At 46.4% G+C, this 16,896-nt stretch overlaps 1 protein-coding gene across 2 annotated transcripts; it reads right to left on the bottom strand.

Moving 5' to 3' along the window:
• Positions 1 to 2,681: 2,681 nt before the first annotated feature.
• LOC115286765 (alpha-1,3-mannosyl-glycoprotein 4-beta-N-acetylglucosaminyltransferase-like protein MGAT4E) lies at positions 2,682 to 16,853 on the bottom strand. Of its 2 annotated transcripts, XM_029933153.1 has the most exons (6): positions 16,680 to 16,853; positions 6,784 to 6,867; positions 5,179 to 5,326; positions 4,698 to 4,794; positions 3,780 to 3,871; positions 2,682 to 3,677 (listed from the first exon to the last, which is right to left on the bottom strand). In XM_029933153.1, the coding sequence occupies exons 3-6, from the start codon at positions 5,302 to 5,304 to the stop codon at positions 2,700 to 2,702; spliced, it is 1,293 nt and encodes a 430-aa protein (XP_029789013.1). In that variant the 5' UTR covers positions 5,305 to 5,326; positions 6,784 to 6,867; positions 16,680 to 16,853; the 3' UTR covers positions 2,682 to 2,699. The 2 variants fall into 2 exon arrangements, with proteins under 2 accessions (XP_029789013.1, XP_029789012.1); XM_029933152.1 differs by having other exon boundaries at positions 2,682 to 3,871.
• Between the last annotated feature and the right edge of the window lie 43 nt (positions 16,854 to 16,896).

Raw genomic sequence — 16,896 nt, 5'->3', positions numbered from 1 at the left:
ACACTTATTTTCCATTTTTTTTAAATTAGAGAAATCAGTCACAAGAGGCCACATATTATAGGATTCCATTTATAGGAAATGACCGGACTAAGCAAATCTATAGCAATAAAAGTAGGTTAGTAGCCGGGGCCTGGGGAAAAGGGAAATGGAAAATGACTTTTAATGGGCATGGGGTCCTTTTTGTGAGTGATGAAAATGTGTGGGTGTGAAGTGATATTTCATTGTGGTTTTGATTTGCATTTCCCTAGTGACTAATGATGAGCATCTTTTCTTTTTGTTTATGTTTGAGAGAGAAAGACAAAATGTGGGAGAGGGGCAGAGAGAGAGGGAGGCAGAGAGCCTGATGCAAGGCTCAAATTCACAAACCATGAGATCATGACCTGAGCCGAAGTCAGACACTCAACCGACTGAGCCACCCAGGTGCCCCGATGAGCATCTTTTCAGGTGCTTATTGACCATTTGTACAACTTCTTTGGAGAAATCTCCATTCATATCCTTTGCCCATCTTTAATGGGTTATTTTTTTTTTATTATTGAGTGTAAGACTTCTTTATGATATTCCAAATATGTCTCTTATTGGGTATATGATTTGCAAATATTCCATTTTGTGTGTTGTCTTGTCACTGTTTTGATAGTGTCCCGTGAAGCAGAAGTTTCTAATTTTGCTGAAGTCCAGTCTATCTATTCTTTGATTGTTGATGCTTTTAGTGTCATATCTTAATATACTGTTGCCAAATCCAAGGTCACAGTGACTTACACCTTATATTTTCTTCTATGAATTTTATAGCTTTTGCTCTTACATTAGGCCTATGATCCATTTTGAGTCCATTTTTTATATGGTGTGAGGTTGGAAGTGCCACTTCATTCTTTTGCACGTAGATATTGTTATTCCAACACCATTTGTTGAAAAGACCGCTCTTTCCCCCATTGGATTGTCTGTGGCCCTTCTTAAGATGGTCCTCTCTCAATCCTGTGGCTTCATCTTCTGCCCCATCCCTCTCCCGTTTGCCCTCCATCTCCTGTCCCACTAAAAGGTTTGTGTTTTCCCAAATGAACCATGTTCTTTCTCACCTCTGGCCTACTTCTCAGCATGCTGTTTCTTTTACTGGAAAATCTCCCTGACCTTCTTCCCACATTACCTGGCTCTCTTCTCTAATTATCTGGTAGGTCTAGGCTTAGATATCATATTTTCCAAGAAGCTTTTCCTAAGCCCCCAAGAATGTTTTAGGAAGAGCAGGTCTGTGCTTCCAAAAGACCATGTACTTAACCCCACAGGGGCTTTGTTATGTGCCTGGTACATATTAGGCATTCAGTAAATATCTGATGAATGGATGAATTGCGGAAGTCAAGGAAGAAGCTGGTTTTTAGAAGAAACACTTGTTAGTACTGTATTTTGCCACAGAGAGTTAAGAGGAATGATTTCTGAAAAAAATGCAGCTGGATTTTGACTATTTTTGTCATTACAAACCGGGAAGAGTTTCAGTAGCTTTGTGGATGTAGACATCGGTGGGGGAGTTAAGGAGTGAATTGCTGATGAGAAAGTGAAGTTTTAGTTACAAACTATTTATATCCAAGTTTGTGAGGAAAGGAGGAAATTAGACGGGCATGATAAAACAGCTTAAAGGATAGAGTTAAGGGCTTAGTTTTATTGCCATCAGTCCATCTGCTGCTTTCCTGAATTTCAGAAAATTTGACTTCTTTTTTTAAATGTTTATTTATTTATTCTGAGAAAAAGAGAGAGAGAGAGAGGGAGCGAGCATGAGGAGAGGAGGGGCAGAGAGAGACAGGGAAAGAGAGAATCCCATGCAGTCTCCACACAGTCAACACGGAGCCTGACATGAGGCTTGAACTCCTGAATTGTGAGATCATGACCTGAGCCAAAATCAAGAATCCAACACTTAGCCAACTGAGCCACCCAGGTGCTCCCAGAGAATTTGACATCAAATGAGGGTCACTTTCTTGGCCAGTTATGATATCAATTTTAAGGACACCCCATGATTTCCCCATTTGCCCTCCTACTACCACATTACATCTCCCTACCTCCGACTGTGTATCAATATTTGTATTTATATGCACACACACAAGTACTCTGTGCTCATCTCAGAATCCCCAAAATCTAAAGATTCTGGAAGTGACCAAGGCCATTTCCCAAGTTGGGCTAAAGCTATATCTGTTCCCAGAAGAAGATAACCTGTAAGAATCACCTTATAGGGACACCAGGGTGGCTCAGTCGGTTAAGCGTCTGGCTTCGGCTTAGGTCATGATCTCATGGTTTGTGGGTTCAAGCCCCGCATTAGGCTCTGTGCTAACAGCTAGCTCAGTTCCTGGAGACTGCCTCAGATTCTGTATTTCCCTCTCTCTCTGATCCTCTCCTGCTCACACTGCCTCTCCCTGTCTCTCAAGAATAAATAAAAAAACATTAAAAAAAAAAAGAATAACCTTATAGGGCTTCTAGCTGGCTCAATCAGTAAAGCATGCAACTCTTGATCTCAGGCTCATGAGTTGAAGCCCCACATTGGGTGTAGAGCTTACTTAAAAAAAAAAAAAAAGAATCACTGGTTTGGGTAGAAAAAGGAAGAAGTCTCTTAACATCATAGTGGCACTGAAAGCATCATAGAGTCTTCTCTCTCTGCCCCTTATTCCCTGGCATCTGTCTCCCCATGTCACTCAGATAGGCTGGAATGGAACAGCTTCAAGTCTTTAATTTTTCACATCCTTAGTGATTTTTCTCCAACTCTGAGCAGCTTCCATATCTTTGGAATTTTCCTCCCAGAGGTAAATATGCCTGATTATGAGACCACCAACCTGATTAGCTTTCACCACCAGCCTTACACAGCTCACATCGTACCCCATACTTTTGAATATCTCCTGATTCATCTGCCCTTCCAAGAGATGGCCCAGCAGGACGAAACTGGTACAGTGTGGAGTCATTCCCTCGGGGTCATAGCCCAGCTCCACTTGCCCCTTCTCTAAGGCATGCTTTCCATCCACGATGGTGCCTGTCAGCACTTGCACTCTGCTCAAGTTCGCCGGATGGTTCAAAATGACTGTCAGGTGGTTCCCTGCACTAACATTGTGGGTCCAGAAGAATGACTCATCCAGAGCATAGGCCTCCCAGGGGAAATGAACATCAAAAACCTTCATATCAGTGAAAATGGCTGCAGGTGGGTTGTCAGGACCATAGGGGTTCTTCTTCCAAACTGGCATGGCCTTCTGGCTGTCATTAGAGCTATAGTAAAAGACCCTGTGGTAGAAAAAGAACGGTCTGCAGAGGATTGGGTTTTTCTGTGCTAAGAGGGTCCGGAAGTGGGGGATCAGCCTGTCAAGGGGCTTTTCCTTGTAGAAGAGGAGGAGGAAATGAGCCAGGAGTGGGAGGTCCCTGCTGTGGAAGAGTTTGCCAAGGAAGCCCATATTAGAGAACTCCAGTAGCACCCAGGGGTTGGAACTCATGGTGTCCACCTTCTGATGAATGTGGGTGATAAAGCTGGAGGCACAGAGGACATTGTCCTCCAGTAACAGGAAGTATTCAGAGAGCCTTGTGGCAAAGCTCATGAGAAAGGCATGATCTATATTCTGCTTGGAGTAGAATTCACCATGGTGGGCTCCCTTCCTCATGGCATCCATGGTAGGGTAGGCATCAGATGGAGCATGAATCAGTAGCAACTGCCCTGCCAAGATCTGTGGGCTGAAGAGGGTTGAAATATGAGCAATGGTTTCTCTGAGCTGGGAGAGGTCAGAATGTGCCAGGTGAACGAGTACTGTGAAACGCTTCTGCTCAACCTTAGAGGAAGCACGGAACAGGGAGACCAGGGTGTACACGAGGCTGCTTTGGTCTGGTCGTGGCACCGAGGAGATCCCCACTGTCAGCCATGCTAAGGAGAGGCAAAATAGGGATAATCGTCAGCATATGTTGGGTTGGTAGTGAAGGTGATCAAAGGGTTAAGGGTTGGGATGCTCTTTGGGGCCTTCTCTGTTCCTTTCTTCCCTTTCTAGTTCCCATCCATGCTCTTTTGGGAGAGGGGATGTTTAGATCATTGCTACTCAGAATGTGGTCCTCAGTCCAACAGATCAATCTCATCTGGAAGCTTATTAGAAATGTACAATCTGGGTTCCTAGAAAACTGCATTTTAATAGTATCACCAAGTACCTTATATGCATGTTAAAGTCTGAGAAGCACTAAACTAGGTGATGCTGAGTCCCTGTGGGTCCCTTTGAATCTTCTTTGTGCCAGAATTTTGTAGCACATGGTTTAAGTGCTCAGGAAGTATTAGCTCACATTATAGTTATTATAGTTCTTTTTGTTTTACTCAGTTCATCTTCCCAAAGCCCAGCTTTAGATAAAAGGAAAAGCACTTCTCCTTAAGTCAGGAGCCCTAGGTTCTTGTCCCAGTTCTGCCACTGACTTTGTGAGCTTGAGCAAGTCCCTTCACTTCTGACCTTAGATGCTGATTCACAAAACCTGAGGGATTTGGACTATGACTCTAAGGCCCCTTCTAACCCAAATGTCCTCTAATCCATTGATTCTGCTTTCCTGTAACAATTGTCTTTTTCCTCCTTCTTCCTCATTCCTAAACTGCCAGATTCAAATATTCCTGGTGCAGTCCTGCCTTTTGTCCTCTCCCTTCTTTCCTTCCTGGCTACCTTCTCTTGATGTCCCTCCTTCCCCTAGGGCACCCCATTCCCTTCCATGGAACTCACTCTTTCTTCTTTGCTGAATTGTCTTAATATACTGGAAGGTATGATTCTGCCAGGCTTCCAGCAGTCTCGGATCTTTCCTTTTGCCATAAATGTCCTCCTAGATCATTGACAAAAGGTAAAACATGTACCTACTTTCACAAAAAGAAAAGGATTTACCCCCCTAGAGGCTTCTCATAAGCTTTCCAGGAAAGAGAAGGAATGGATGATTTTCCCTAGAGTGAGCCCAGCACATTCTCAGGATGTCTGACCACTGGCCAAAGTAACAAGGGCTAGAGCACTGTTTGCTCTCTTCCTTACCTTAACAAATATTGGGATTGGGGGAGCAGCTTCTTTATGGACCGATGGGTCCAGGTTCATATCCCAACTCCCTTTGGAGCTTCCAGCGCTCAGGTGAAAAGGTGTAGGTGCTTTGAGAGGCTGCCTGTCCACACCATTCCCACCCCACATCCTCCATTCCCACACTGAGAGCAAGGGTTGCTACTTGGCCTCTGAAAGCCGTCATGTTTGGATCATCTTCAGTTTCCCTGGGGACTTGCAAAGTGATGAAGAGCCACAGGAATCCGATGCCCACTGAGGTTATGATGCCGCGCCTGATGGAACACCGCATGGTGTGTGATGGGGTTCGGCTCCTATAGCAAAAAGTCAACATGTCCGGCAGCTGGGGACTCTCTCCGTCCCTCCACACCTAGGACTTCTCCTTTGTCCCCTGGAGGCTTTCCCCCCTCACAACCCCCCATATTCTATCCTTCCTCCTCCTCACTGTTAACTTATCTGAGCTGGGAACCTGATGGAACACAGCCTTATTCCCTGACTTAAAAAAGGAAGATCACCTGTACTGTGACTGCCTTCTCTTTATAGGTTTGTTTGGAGATTCAGCTGTCCCAAAGTTTTCCCTTTTCAAAACGATTCCCTTTTCAAAATGATGAAGCTTCAGAAATGAGGCTCTTTTATCTTAGGAAACAGATGGCTGGCCACCACCTACCCTTGCTTTTTTAAGCAAAAGTAAAACAGTTTATTAAAATTGCTGAACTTGGTGCCTGGGTGGCTCAGTCAGTTAAGCATTCAACTCTTGATTTCGGCTCAGGTCATGATCAAGCTCTACATTGGGCTCTGTGCTAACAGTGCAGAGCCTGCTTGGGTTTCTCTCTTTCCTTCTCTCTGCCCCTCCCCTGCTCGCTTGCTCTCTCAAAATAAATAAAATAGCTGAACTTAAAGTATTGCTAAATGCTAAGCAATGTGGTGCCTTTCTTACTTTTTTAAAATAAAGGGTATCCTTAATTTATTCCAATCTTTAATCTCATTCACATACCTTGATCAGAACATGACTGTTAACTTAGAATGAAAAAAATTCTTTCCTGAATGTTGAGCTTTGGACTTTAGGCTTATTCAGCCTCAAAGCACTCGTATTCTGCTCTCTTCCTCTGTTAGTGCCTTTTCTCAAGTGAGAATGTGTTTCCCTGATTGTTTTTTAAATGATCAGAGGAAAGGCTTTATTAGCACCACGCTCTAACCAACTGAGCTAACCGGCCACCTTGATCAGAGGAAAGGCTTTAACATGCCTCGTCACCTGCTCTTGATTCTTCTCCTGTATTGTCAGTACACAAAAGAAAGGAAATTGTAGTTGATAATTTCTGTGCTCCTGAGGCTATAAGATTCTCCAACATCCTGGTTTTCTTTTTTTTTTTTTTTTTATGTTTTTTATTTATTTTTGAGAGATTGGGAGAGACAGCGCTAGCAGGGGAGGGTCAGAGAAAGAGGGAGATACAGAATCCAAAGCAGGCTCCACGCTCTGAGCTAGCTGTCAGCACAGAGCTCGACGCGGGGCTTGAACCCACAAACTGTGAGATCATGACCTAAGCTAAAGCTGGACGCTTAACCAACTGAGCCACCCAGGTGCCCCTAATCTCCCTGTTTTCTAGATCCTGCCCATGCAGCATTTTGAGAGAGATTAATATGCTTCTCTCCCGTAACCATTTAGCTTTTTGATAAGAGTTATAAAATAACTCTTAAAATGTGACTTTAATAAGAGTTCTAAAAATAAAACTTATACATGGTAAGAAGATTTCACAGAGTAAACTTGTCTTACCTGGTTTCCTTAAGCTGGGACTTTGAGTCACTCGGGTGATTCAGATATAAACCACTTGATGTCAAAGAGATAGTCTTCTTTTCTCTAGAACATAAATACAAGGATACATATCTCAATTAAAAAGGCTCTACAATGACAGCTGAAGGAGTTCACTGCCACAGCCATCGCTCAGTTCTCCCCTGCACCTCCCGGGTCATTTCCCAGGCACAGCCGAGTACTGTCCTCATTTAGCCCCCTCAGTTCCACAGACTTCTGGAAGAGGTAGGAGAGAGAGAAAAAGAGGAGCTGGGGTGCGGAGGGCCAGTCACTCAGGCGTAATGGCAGAGAAGGTGAGGCCAGGCAGAGCAAAGGGAGGCCCCTCCAGTGTTCCAGCTTGGAGCCTAGCTCCCTCTGTGATGTTACTCTTGTGTCCTCTCCCCCTACTCCCCTACTGTCAGAAGGGCACATGTGCAGGCTTTACCTGGGAGCGGCGTGTGCTTAATTATTGGCAGCTATTAGTATTCATTCCAAAGACTAGTTGTCAGAGCATCTTTTAACAGAGAAAAGAGATACAGAGCACTACCAAACCTCCCCTCCACCATGCCCTCCACTTCCCTGAACCTCACAACTCCACACTCTCCTCCTCAGGGGGTTGTGCCCTGACTCCCACTCCCTGTCACTGGCTTAGGTGTTGCACCCCTGCAATGACCCTTTTCCTCTTCTGCGTTACCCCTACCCCCTCTCTGCTGGACCATGCCCATCACTTTTTCCAATGGGGAAAAAAAGCAAAATTCCTCTCTAAATTCATATTCTGTCCAAGTTCTGCCAATTCCTCTGCAACCCCAACGTGGCACAACTCCTTGAAAGCATTGTCTTTATCATTTAGCCCCCTACTTTATTCCACATTTTCTCTCGTCTTGCTCAACCTCTCTGCAACTTTTGACATGGTTGACTACTTCCTCCTTGAAACACTTTCTTCCCTAACATCATTCTTGCCCCCACTGACCATTCTCTTTGTTTCTTTCCTGGCTCATCCTCTTCCAAACCTGTGAATGGAGGAGTATCCTTGGCCTCTGTTCTTGGCTCCCCTCTTCCTATAGGCTCTCCTTGGGTGATCTTACCAGTCCTATGATTTTAAGTACTATATATTAGATATGCATGTGTGTGTATAACTCTTTTCATATATACAATATATATGTGTGTGTCTGTATACATTATTCCATATCTGTAGGCTTTCACATATGTAAGCTTGTGGGTATATACATAGATATACACACACACGGATGACCCAAGGTAGATCTTATCTGCAGCCCCGACTCCTGTCCTGAGCTCCAGATTACCTGACTATTGAACATCTCCATTTGGATGAATAAGAAGTATCTCAGCTTTTTAAAAAAAATTTTTTGCTGTTTTTTATTTATTTTTGAGAGACAGAGAGAGACAGCACGAGCAGGGAAGGGTCAGAGAAAGAGGGAGACACAGAATCTAAAGACAGGCTCCAGGCTCTCAGCTAGCTCTCAGCACAGCCTGATGCGGGGCTCGAACCCACGAACCGTGAAATCATGACCTGAGCCAAACTGGACACTTAACCGACTGAGCCACCCAGGCACCCCAAAGTATCTCAGCTTTAACAGAGCCAAAGCAGAAACATAGGTTCTTCATACATCCCCAATCTTTTTTTTAAAAATAATTTTAAAAGTTTACTTATTTAATTAATTAATTTATTTATAATGCTTATTTATTCTTTGAGAGATAGAGACAGAGCATGAGCAGGGCATGACAGAGACAGAGCATGTGTCTTTGAGAGACAGGGAGACACAGAGATGGAAGCAGGCTCCAGGCTCTGAGCTGTTAGCAGGGAGCCCGATGCGAGGCTCGAACTCACAAACTGCGAGATCATGACCCGAGTTCAGTTCTTCTTTTTTTTTAATGTTTTTTATTTATTTTTGAGAGACAGAGAGAGACAGCGTGAGCAGGGGAGGGTCAGAGAGAGAGGGAGACATAGAATCTGAAACAGATTCCAGGCTCTGAGCTAGCTGTCAGCACAGAGCCCGATGCGGGGCTCGAACCCACGAACCGTGAGACCATGACCTGAGCTGAAGCCGGACGCTTAACCCACTGAGCCACCCAGACACCCCCATGAACCGAGTTCAAGTTGGACGCTTAACTGACTTAGCTACCCAGGCGCCCCAAGTTTATTTATTTATTGTTGAGAGTTGAAAGAGAGAGCACAAGTAGAGGAGAGACAGAGAGACAGGGAGACAGAATCCAATGGCAGGCTCCAGGCTCTAAGCTGTCAGCACAGAGCCTGATGTGGGGCTCAAACCCCAAAACCATAAGATCATGATTTGAGCTGAAGTCAGACACTTAACTGACTGAGCCCCCCACGCTCCCCCCAGTATATCCCCAATCTTTTCCTCCCCAAGTTTCCCCATCTCAGTAAATCCATTGCCCATGGGGATTTTTCAAGGGAAAAATCTAGAAGTCATCCTTGGTGCTTCTCTCCCTTTAACATTCTACATTCAATCTAATTAGTCTTATTACCCTTTTCTTCAAAATGTATCCACAGCATGACCTTTTCTTGCTACCTTACTGCTACCACATGAGTCTGGGCTACAGTTGTTTCCTACCTGGACTATTTCAAGCACCTTCTAATTGGTTCCTCACCTCCACCCTCATTCTCCTGCAATGTATTCTCCACATGGCAGTCAGAGAGACCTTTTAAAATTGTAAATCAAATGATATCCCTTCTGACCTATAATTCTCCAATGGCTTGTCATTGAAAGTAAGATGAAATCCAAACTCCTGACCGTTGCCTACAAGATCCTGCCTGATCTAACCCTCTGCCTGCCTCTTTGACTTCATCTCCCCCTGCCCCCACAGGCTTTCTTAGGAGGAGGAGCATCATCCCTTGGACATTCCAAGGTGTTTGCAGACCCAGGTCTCTGTATATGGTACTCCTCTTCTTGGAACTATCCTCTGTAGACTTTCCAAGAGCCATCCTCTTCCCAACATTCCAATCTGAGCCCAGATGTGCTTGCTGCCTGCAGTCACTGCACCTAAGGTAGCCACTCACCACACTTCCCACCCAGCCTCCCATCACTCCATCACGTATCCTGTTTCCCTTAGCATTGATTTCTACAAGAAACCATCTTACCTGTATGTGTTTATTGTCTGTCTCTATCCACTAGACTAGAATAGAAGTCCTTGAAGGGCAGGGACTTTGTTCTATACAATGCTATGTCTACTACAGCACTTTGCATAGTAATTGGCCCAGAGAACCTGCTCAACAAGTATTTATAAACTCACTAATTGTCAGACATTATGTGATGATGGTGAGTGACCATGTGTTTCTTCAACAAACACTGTGCTAGGTGTCAGGGACACAGCAGTGCCAGGAAGACTGTGTAGTACACCAGAAGGGGGAATCTGTGGGTGGTGGTTAAGAGCACAGATTCTGGACTCAGCCTGGGCAGAACCTGGTTCTGCTAAACTTCTTGGCTGTGTGGCCTTGGCTAAATGACTCAGGTTCTCTGAATCCCAGTTCTTCATCTAGAAAGATGAAGATGCTGATGCCTATTCTCAAGGGTTCTTATGAAGATTTTAAGAGATCATTCACACAAAAATGCGTAGCACATGGCAAGCATTCAATACATATTAGCTTTTTTATTATAAGGAACAAGTATCCTTTTCAACCATGACTTTTTCTTCTTTTCCCTTGTATCTTGGAGGTCCGTCTTTAATTCCTACGCCTTCACCCCAATTTTACTTTAGATTCTTGCACTGATGCACAGCACTTTGAGAACCCTTCCATATCTTCTCATTTGATTTCTGCTTCTTTGAGGGCTTTAGAAGAGGTAAAAAATAGAAGGGGGGGAATACTAAAAAGTACTGACACCCCCCAGGTCCCTCATCAACCCTGCAGTTATGCAGGCCATCTGTGACACTGTGCCTGTTGCTACCATATGTCGTGGGTGTGGGCTCCGAACTCTGCTGGAAGTCAGAGTTCTTTAAGCCTAGGAGGGCAAATCTGACCCACAGGGTAGGGATGGAGCAGGATCTGGCCTCCATCCCAGCATTTCTCTCTGGGTGCTCCAGCTAGTGCTCCCTTGGCAACCATTGTTCTTTCTGAAGGTCTGAAGCTCATCATCCTGTCAGCCTCTCCAGAGCAGGTGGCTCCACACAGAACACTGTCTGATCACAAGCTTATTTGATTGGCTCACACACTGTTTTTTAAAAACTTGTTTGAAGATTGAATATTTAAACACTAGGGGAGCTTGGGGCACCTGAGTGGCTCAGTCAGTTAAACATCCAACTTCTGTTCAGGTTATGATCTCGGCGGGGTTTGAGCCCCGCATCGGGCTCTGTGCTGACAGCTCAGAGCCTGGAGCCTGCTTCGGATTCTGTGTGTGTCTCTCTGTGCCCCTTCCCTGCTTATGCTCTGTCTCTCAAAAAATGAACAAATGCCAGAAAAATTGAAAATAGAGGAGCTTGTCTAAAAACCTAGACTTTTGGCTTCTCCTGAAAAATTGCATCTTGCTGCCACCGTGGCCTGACTAGCGATGGCTCCCGGAGCTAGATATGTATTCCCACTGTTTCAGACTCCACCTGGCTGACTTTCCTCATTTACTTTGTCCCCTGTAGGCATTTGAGGCTTTGGACATTGTTCCAAGTCAGGTCTTGGGAGACTGAAAGACCATGCTAGATCTTGGTTTTATATACCAGGTACCTGTTTAGGATAAAGTGCTAAAAAGATGAGGCACAAAGTGATCCCTGGGGTTGAAGTGCTGTGGTCAGGGGTAGGAGGAAAATGAATAGAAGACTGCAGACAAGTGAGTAATAACCAATGAAAAAGAGAAAAGAGCTGATGACTGATTTTGTATAGGATGTGGTCCATGTTCTGTAGGACTTACAGAAGACATGGGGGGAGGGGAAGGGACAATGGCCAAAATTCTAGATTATATGGGTATGAGTAGGGAAAACTCACTGCTTAGTCTAGATCATCTTGAAAGCTGCCCAAAACTACAGGAAAAATTACAGAGCAGCATTTTTCAGAGGGTCACAATCCACTTCTGGCTTATAAAACCAGCTTCACTGGTCTCCATCAGGATGTTTGTGTATCACTGTGTAAGGGCAAGTACTATTTTGTGAAACTTTTATTTTGTGAAACTCTTGGTATATAAACAAAAGTACTGGGGCTCACAGTCAAGAAGTATGAAGCCACTGTGACTTAGGGGAGTGTTGGCAGGTTAAGGAGCAGCCAGTGTGAGAGTCTCAGCTCTAGAGAAATCAGCTGGGTGTTTGGGGACGATCAAAGGCTTTAGCATCATCATTCTAGTCCTAACACTGTTATTATCTGTGTGGCTTTGGCTAATTAGCCTTTCTGAGTCTCAATTTCTCCATCTGAAAAGCAGTGACACGAAAACCCACCTACTTCATAGGGTTGATGTGTCTAAGAGACTATGAATCACTCCCAGCCACTGACCCTGTCTTATTTGTGTTAGAAGGGTATTTCTCATTGTTCATATCTCACTCTTTCCTTCCAGGGGAGAGAAGAAAGAATTAGCATTTAGCATTTAGTGTGTCTGATCCTGTGTTGGTCACTCAACCGGGTTTGGTCAAACACTGAATTTCAAATGAGCTAGTAGATTCTGTAGTGTTCTGACATAATTAGTGTAGAAGCCATTTTCTTCCTGTTAGAAGTCTTTCATCCCGGACACAGAGAATTCCAAACATTCCAACTATCCAAGGCCATAGAGCAAGCTGAGAGGGGCACCTTGGGTCCAGAGATCTTAGTTGGGGTGGCTGCGCTCCAGGACGAACAGGGCATGTGAGTTTCTTTCTCTGCCCCTCAGCTTCTCTCTCATCTGCTCGAGGTTGCTCTGGGAAAGAGTCTAGGGCCTCTAAAGTGGTCCAACCAGAAAGGGAGGAAACGCCCTGAAGCCCTATGTGGGTAACTCTGCCCCTCCCCACCCCATGGGCAGGGCTGGCCACACACCGTGGGAACTGCCCCACTTGCTAGTGTCTGTTGGAGGCTCGCAGGGGAGGGGGCCAGCGCTGAACCCTGGATCCCCTTGGTCTGAGTCAGCTGAGAAGGGATCCTAGAACTGGAGAGGAAGAAAAGATGGGGAGGAGGAAGAGGTATTTAGTTATCAGGTATCTCCCCAGGATCCAGGCCCAGCTTCCCAGGGACGGAAGCCCAGAGATGAGACCCTTGTCATGGGATGAACTGATCTGAAAAGAGAGCTGGGGGTAGGACAGAACAAGGAACACAGAAGTCGCACACAAGAGACAAGTCTATCAGAGGAGGAGGGTTTGCTGGTTCCAGGGAAATGAGCGTGGCAGGGAATAGGGGAAGATGGGTTTATCTCACTATGTGGGCTCCCCCATCCCCCACATGCTGATCTATTGTGAGATCTCTTCCTGCTTCACCTAGGCAGCCAGATGCTTCTCCTGTCCTGTCCAAAGCTCCATCCTCAGCCAGTAGGAGCCACGGACACTCAAGGCCACTTCTCTTCCCCTTGAACAAATATTTGTGGAGCTTCTACCACGTGCCTGATGCCAAGGCTAGAGAAACCATTACTCCTTCCCTCCAGCGGCTCCAATGAGGAGGAGAGCCGTGTGTAAGGGAAGAGGGCAATGTTAAAAAGACAAATATCGAGTGATGATTGCAGTAATATAGAGTAGTAAGTAAGGAGACGCCGTGGGAGTACACGAAATAAATAAAACAGGGAGGCCAAATAGGCTGCAGCTCATCTCGAGATCTCATGGATTGTGGGTTTCCACAGGGGACATCTGACACCAAACATTCCAGGACACCGAAAAGTGGTGGGAGAGAGGGATGATGGCATTAAGTCGGAGAAGCGGAGACAAACTGTGAAGAGGCTGAAGAAAGGCCCGTGCGCTGGGGAAATTAGGGGGAAAGGAGTAAAAAGAGGATCAACAGGGCTGGGAAGGGAAGGGTGGTGTGAGAAGGGATGCAGTGCTGGGAGGGCCCAGATACGGGAGGTCGGGGCGGAAGGCAGGCGCACCGCAGACTCCCGGAGCCCGGGAGAGTGGTCAGAGGCCCCGGGCTACGGAGGGGGTGGAGGGCGGCCCCTACACGTGCGCTACGTGCTGCGCGGGCCGCCGCCCCCTCCCAGGCTGCTGGGGAGCCGGGTCGGCCCTCCTTCCCGGAGCCCCGTCCCCCGGGAGTGCGCGGGAGTCTGGCGGCGGGAGGTGGGAGTGGACGGGAGAAAGTCGCTCCCCTAGTTTGCAACCCTGGAGCGTGGTGGTCCCGTCGCCGAGACCGGAAGGAACGCGGGGGCGCCTCATCACCGGGCGGGTGGATCTAGGGGCGAAGGCTGCAGATCTGGGGCGCAGGCCGGGGGCGGGGCAGGATCGGGGAAAGAGGCCTGGGGACCGAGGAGCCGGATGAGGATACAGCCCCCTGGGGTTGTGTCCAAGGGATCTGGGGCTGCACAAATAGGGGTAGTTTGGGGGACGGAGGCCCGGGTGGGGCGGAGTGTTGTCCAAGAGTAAGGAGGGGGTTCCTGGAGACGTGGCACTCGGAGCGGGGCTTGGTTCCGCTCCGGCCGCCGGGGCTCCAACCCCGCTCTCCCTGGGCAAGTCAAACCCGACCCCGCCCAGGTCTCGCTCCCAAGGCCTCCGGGAGACCCAGCCCCGGGACCTCCGAGCCGGGGTTGCCCAGGTCCGGCCTCTGGGGCGTCCGGCCAGCCCCAGACGAGACAATGCGGCCCCGGCCCCGCCCCCGGGGGCTGATGCGGCCCGGGCCTCGGCCAATCACTGCCTGTGGCTAGGCTCTTTAAAAAAAGAAGAGCCGGCCGCGGTGTGGCTGTCAGCTGGGGAGGGATCCCTCCGCCCATGTAAACACACATCATAAAGGGCAAGGGAAGCGTCTTCTGCGGGGCGGGGGAGTTGTCGCCTTCCCGGAGAGCCCTCAGGGTCCCTAGGTTCCCCTGACTACCTTGGCAACCGCCCCCTCCCTCAACGTCACATCGGGTCCTTAGGCAGCCAAACAGCTGCTGCCAGATCTGGGAGCAACAAAATCTCATCACTTAGGGTCAATACCGGAAATGGAGAGAGCTTGGGAGTTGGGAGCGTGAGGGAGTCCAAGTGCACGGCTGAGGAATGGGAAAGATTATCCTAGGCTTGTTCTTCCTGTGCACCTCAGTTAACTAATAGACACTACTGATATATGTCTAGAATTTTTCTCAAAGTTATACTTATCCGGCTTGAAGGATGCCAATGTTAAGTGTGAAAATAGTCTTAACGTTCTCCCAGGAAACAACACATGACAGGAAATCAACTGCAGCAAGACCCTCGAAAGAAAATACACCCATGGCAAAGAGCAACAATGATTCTTCTCCCCAACATTTTCTCATGGAAAGATTTCAAATATTCAAAGTCAAAAAAATTTTGCAGCGAATTCCTCTACATCCACCACCTAGGTTCTACCATTAACATTTTATTATAACTTTATCTCATAGCTATTTTACACATGACTTTTTCTCCAGTAGGATGCCAGCTGCCCCTTGGCATAAGTCTCTGTTGCATTGGGGAGCAAGTAAGGTTTACTCAGGTCTGAAGCCCTAGAGAGCTAAGGAGTACCTTCTGCAAGGACCTTTTTTAAATGTTTTGGGGCCAACTATCTCTGGGAAGAGTTTATTGAAGGCTTCTCCCCTCCCCACTTTTTAAATTGAAGAACGCTTACGGATAAAAGAGACTTCTTTCCTCCAGGTGAATCTGAAAGCAAAGCTAGGACTCGGTTGACCCAAATAGTACTTCCATGGGCTGGGCTGCTTTCTGGATGAAAGAGCTCTTTTTAGTGTTGAGGTCCTACTTGTTAAATTTCCTCTCTCCCCTTTCCTGGGCAGGACAATAGGCACTCACCCTACACACACACACACACCCCATCCATTCCTCAAAAATTTTCATATCTTTTAAAATTACTTAACCTCTCTGTGTCTCCATTGCTTGCTCTGCAAAACGGGGATAATAGTAGTACCTACCCAACAGGATGGTTGTGTAGATTCAATGAGCTAATACACTAATACACGCAAAACATTTACAACAATGCTTTCACACAGTATTAGATTAGCATTAATTAATAGCTGTCAGTCATATGCTAATAACTCTAGATTTACATCTCCATTTCTGATCACTCCCCTTCAGATTTATACTATTCAGCCTGTTGGATATTTCCAACTGTACCACAGACTTGTTAAACTCAACATATCCAGAAGTGAACACGTATATCCCTCCTCATACTTGCTCATTTATATAATCTAGGGGAATGCACCGGCAATGCCCATGGGCCAGCAACCATTCAGGTATGTACCTGGACACCTGAATCATCCTGGATACTTTACTGTCCTTCCCCATTTTATCACTGTGTTCTAATTTTATCTCCTACATTTGCATCCCTTCTTCCTAATGAATAGTACCACTGCCTTAATTTAGGCGCCATAGTTTCCCAACTGGATTGTTTTTAAAGCCTTTGGCTTCTCACACACCTAACCTTGCCATTATTTTGCTCATGGACCACTTTTCTCTGTAACACCCCTCCTAAAAGACAGAGTATCTATCACTTGTAAGCTGTATGAATTTGGGCAAATTGCTTAAACAACCTGTGCCTGTCCTTATTTGTAAAATGGAAATAAGAGTACCTGCCTCATAGGGTTGTTGTGTAGATTAAATGGTTAATCATGCAAAGCACTTAGAACAGTGCCCAGGATATGCAAGTGCTCCAAAGTGTTAGCTTATTATTAACATTATAACTAGTGTTTTCTCACCTCCATTTTGTTCTTACTTTCAAGCTTTTCTCCCTACCTCGAAAATCCTTCCCCATTATGCCAAATACCTTCTGTCCCTCCCCAGGTTTTACTAAGTGTATATACTTCTATCATGGCACCTACCACAGTGCACTGACATGACCGATATAATCCATTTATGTGTCTGATCTTCTCCACCAGAGTATTAACTTCTTGAGGGAAGGGACTCTGGCACGTAGTAAATGGTCAATAAATGTTGGCTCATAGGACCTTAAGGATCAACTTCATCCAGAGGCCGAAGGCCCGTGCCCCGCCCGATTCGGGGGCGGGGCTGAGAGCTCGGCGCGGGGGGTGAGTGGGG

This window comes from Suricata suricatta, chromosome 3 (genome assembly GCF_006229205.1).
Source record: "Suricata suricatta isolate VVHF042 chromosome 3, meerkat_22Aug2017_6uvM2_HiC, whole genome shotgun sequence".
Taxonomy (NCBI): Eukaryota; Metazoa; Chordata; class Mammalia; order Carnivora; family Herpestidae; genus Suricata; species Suricata suricatta.
This window is presented reverse-complemented; position numbering and strand designations above follow the sequence as displayed.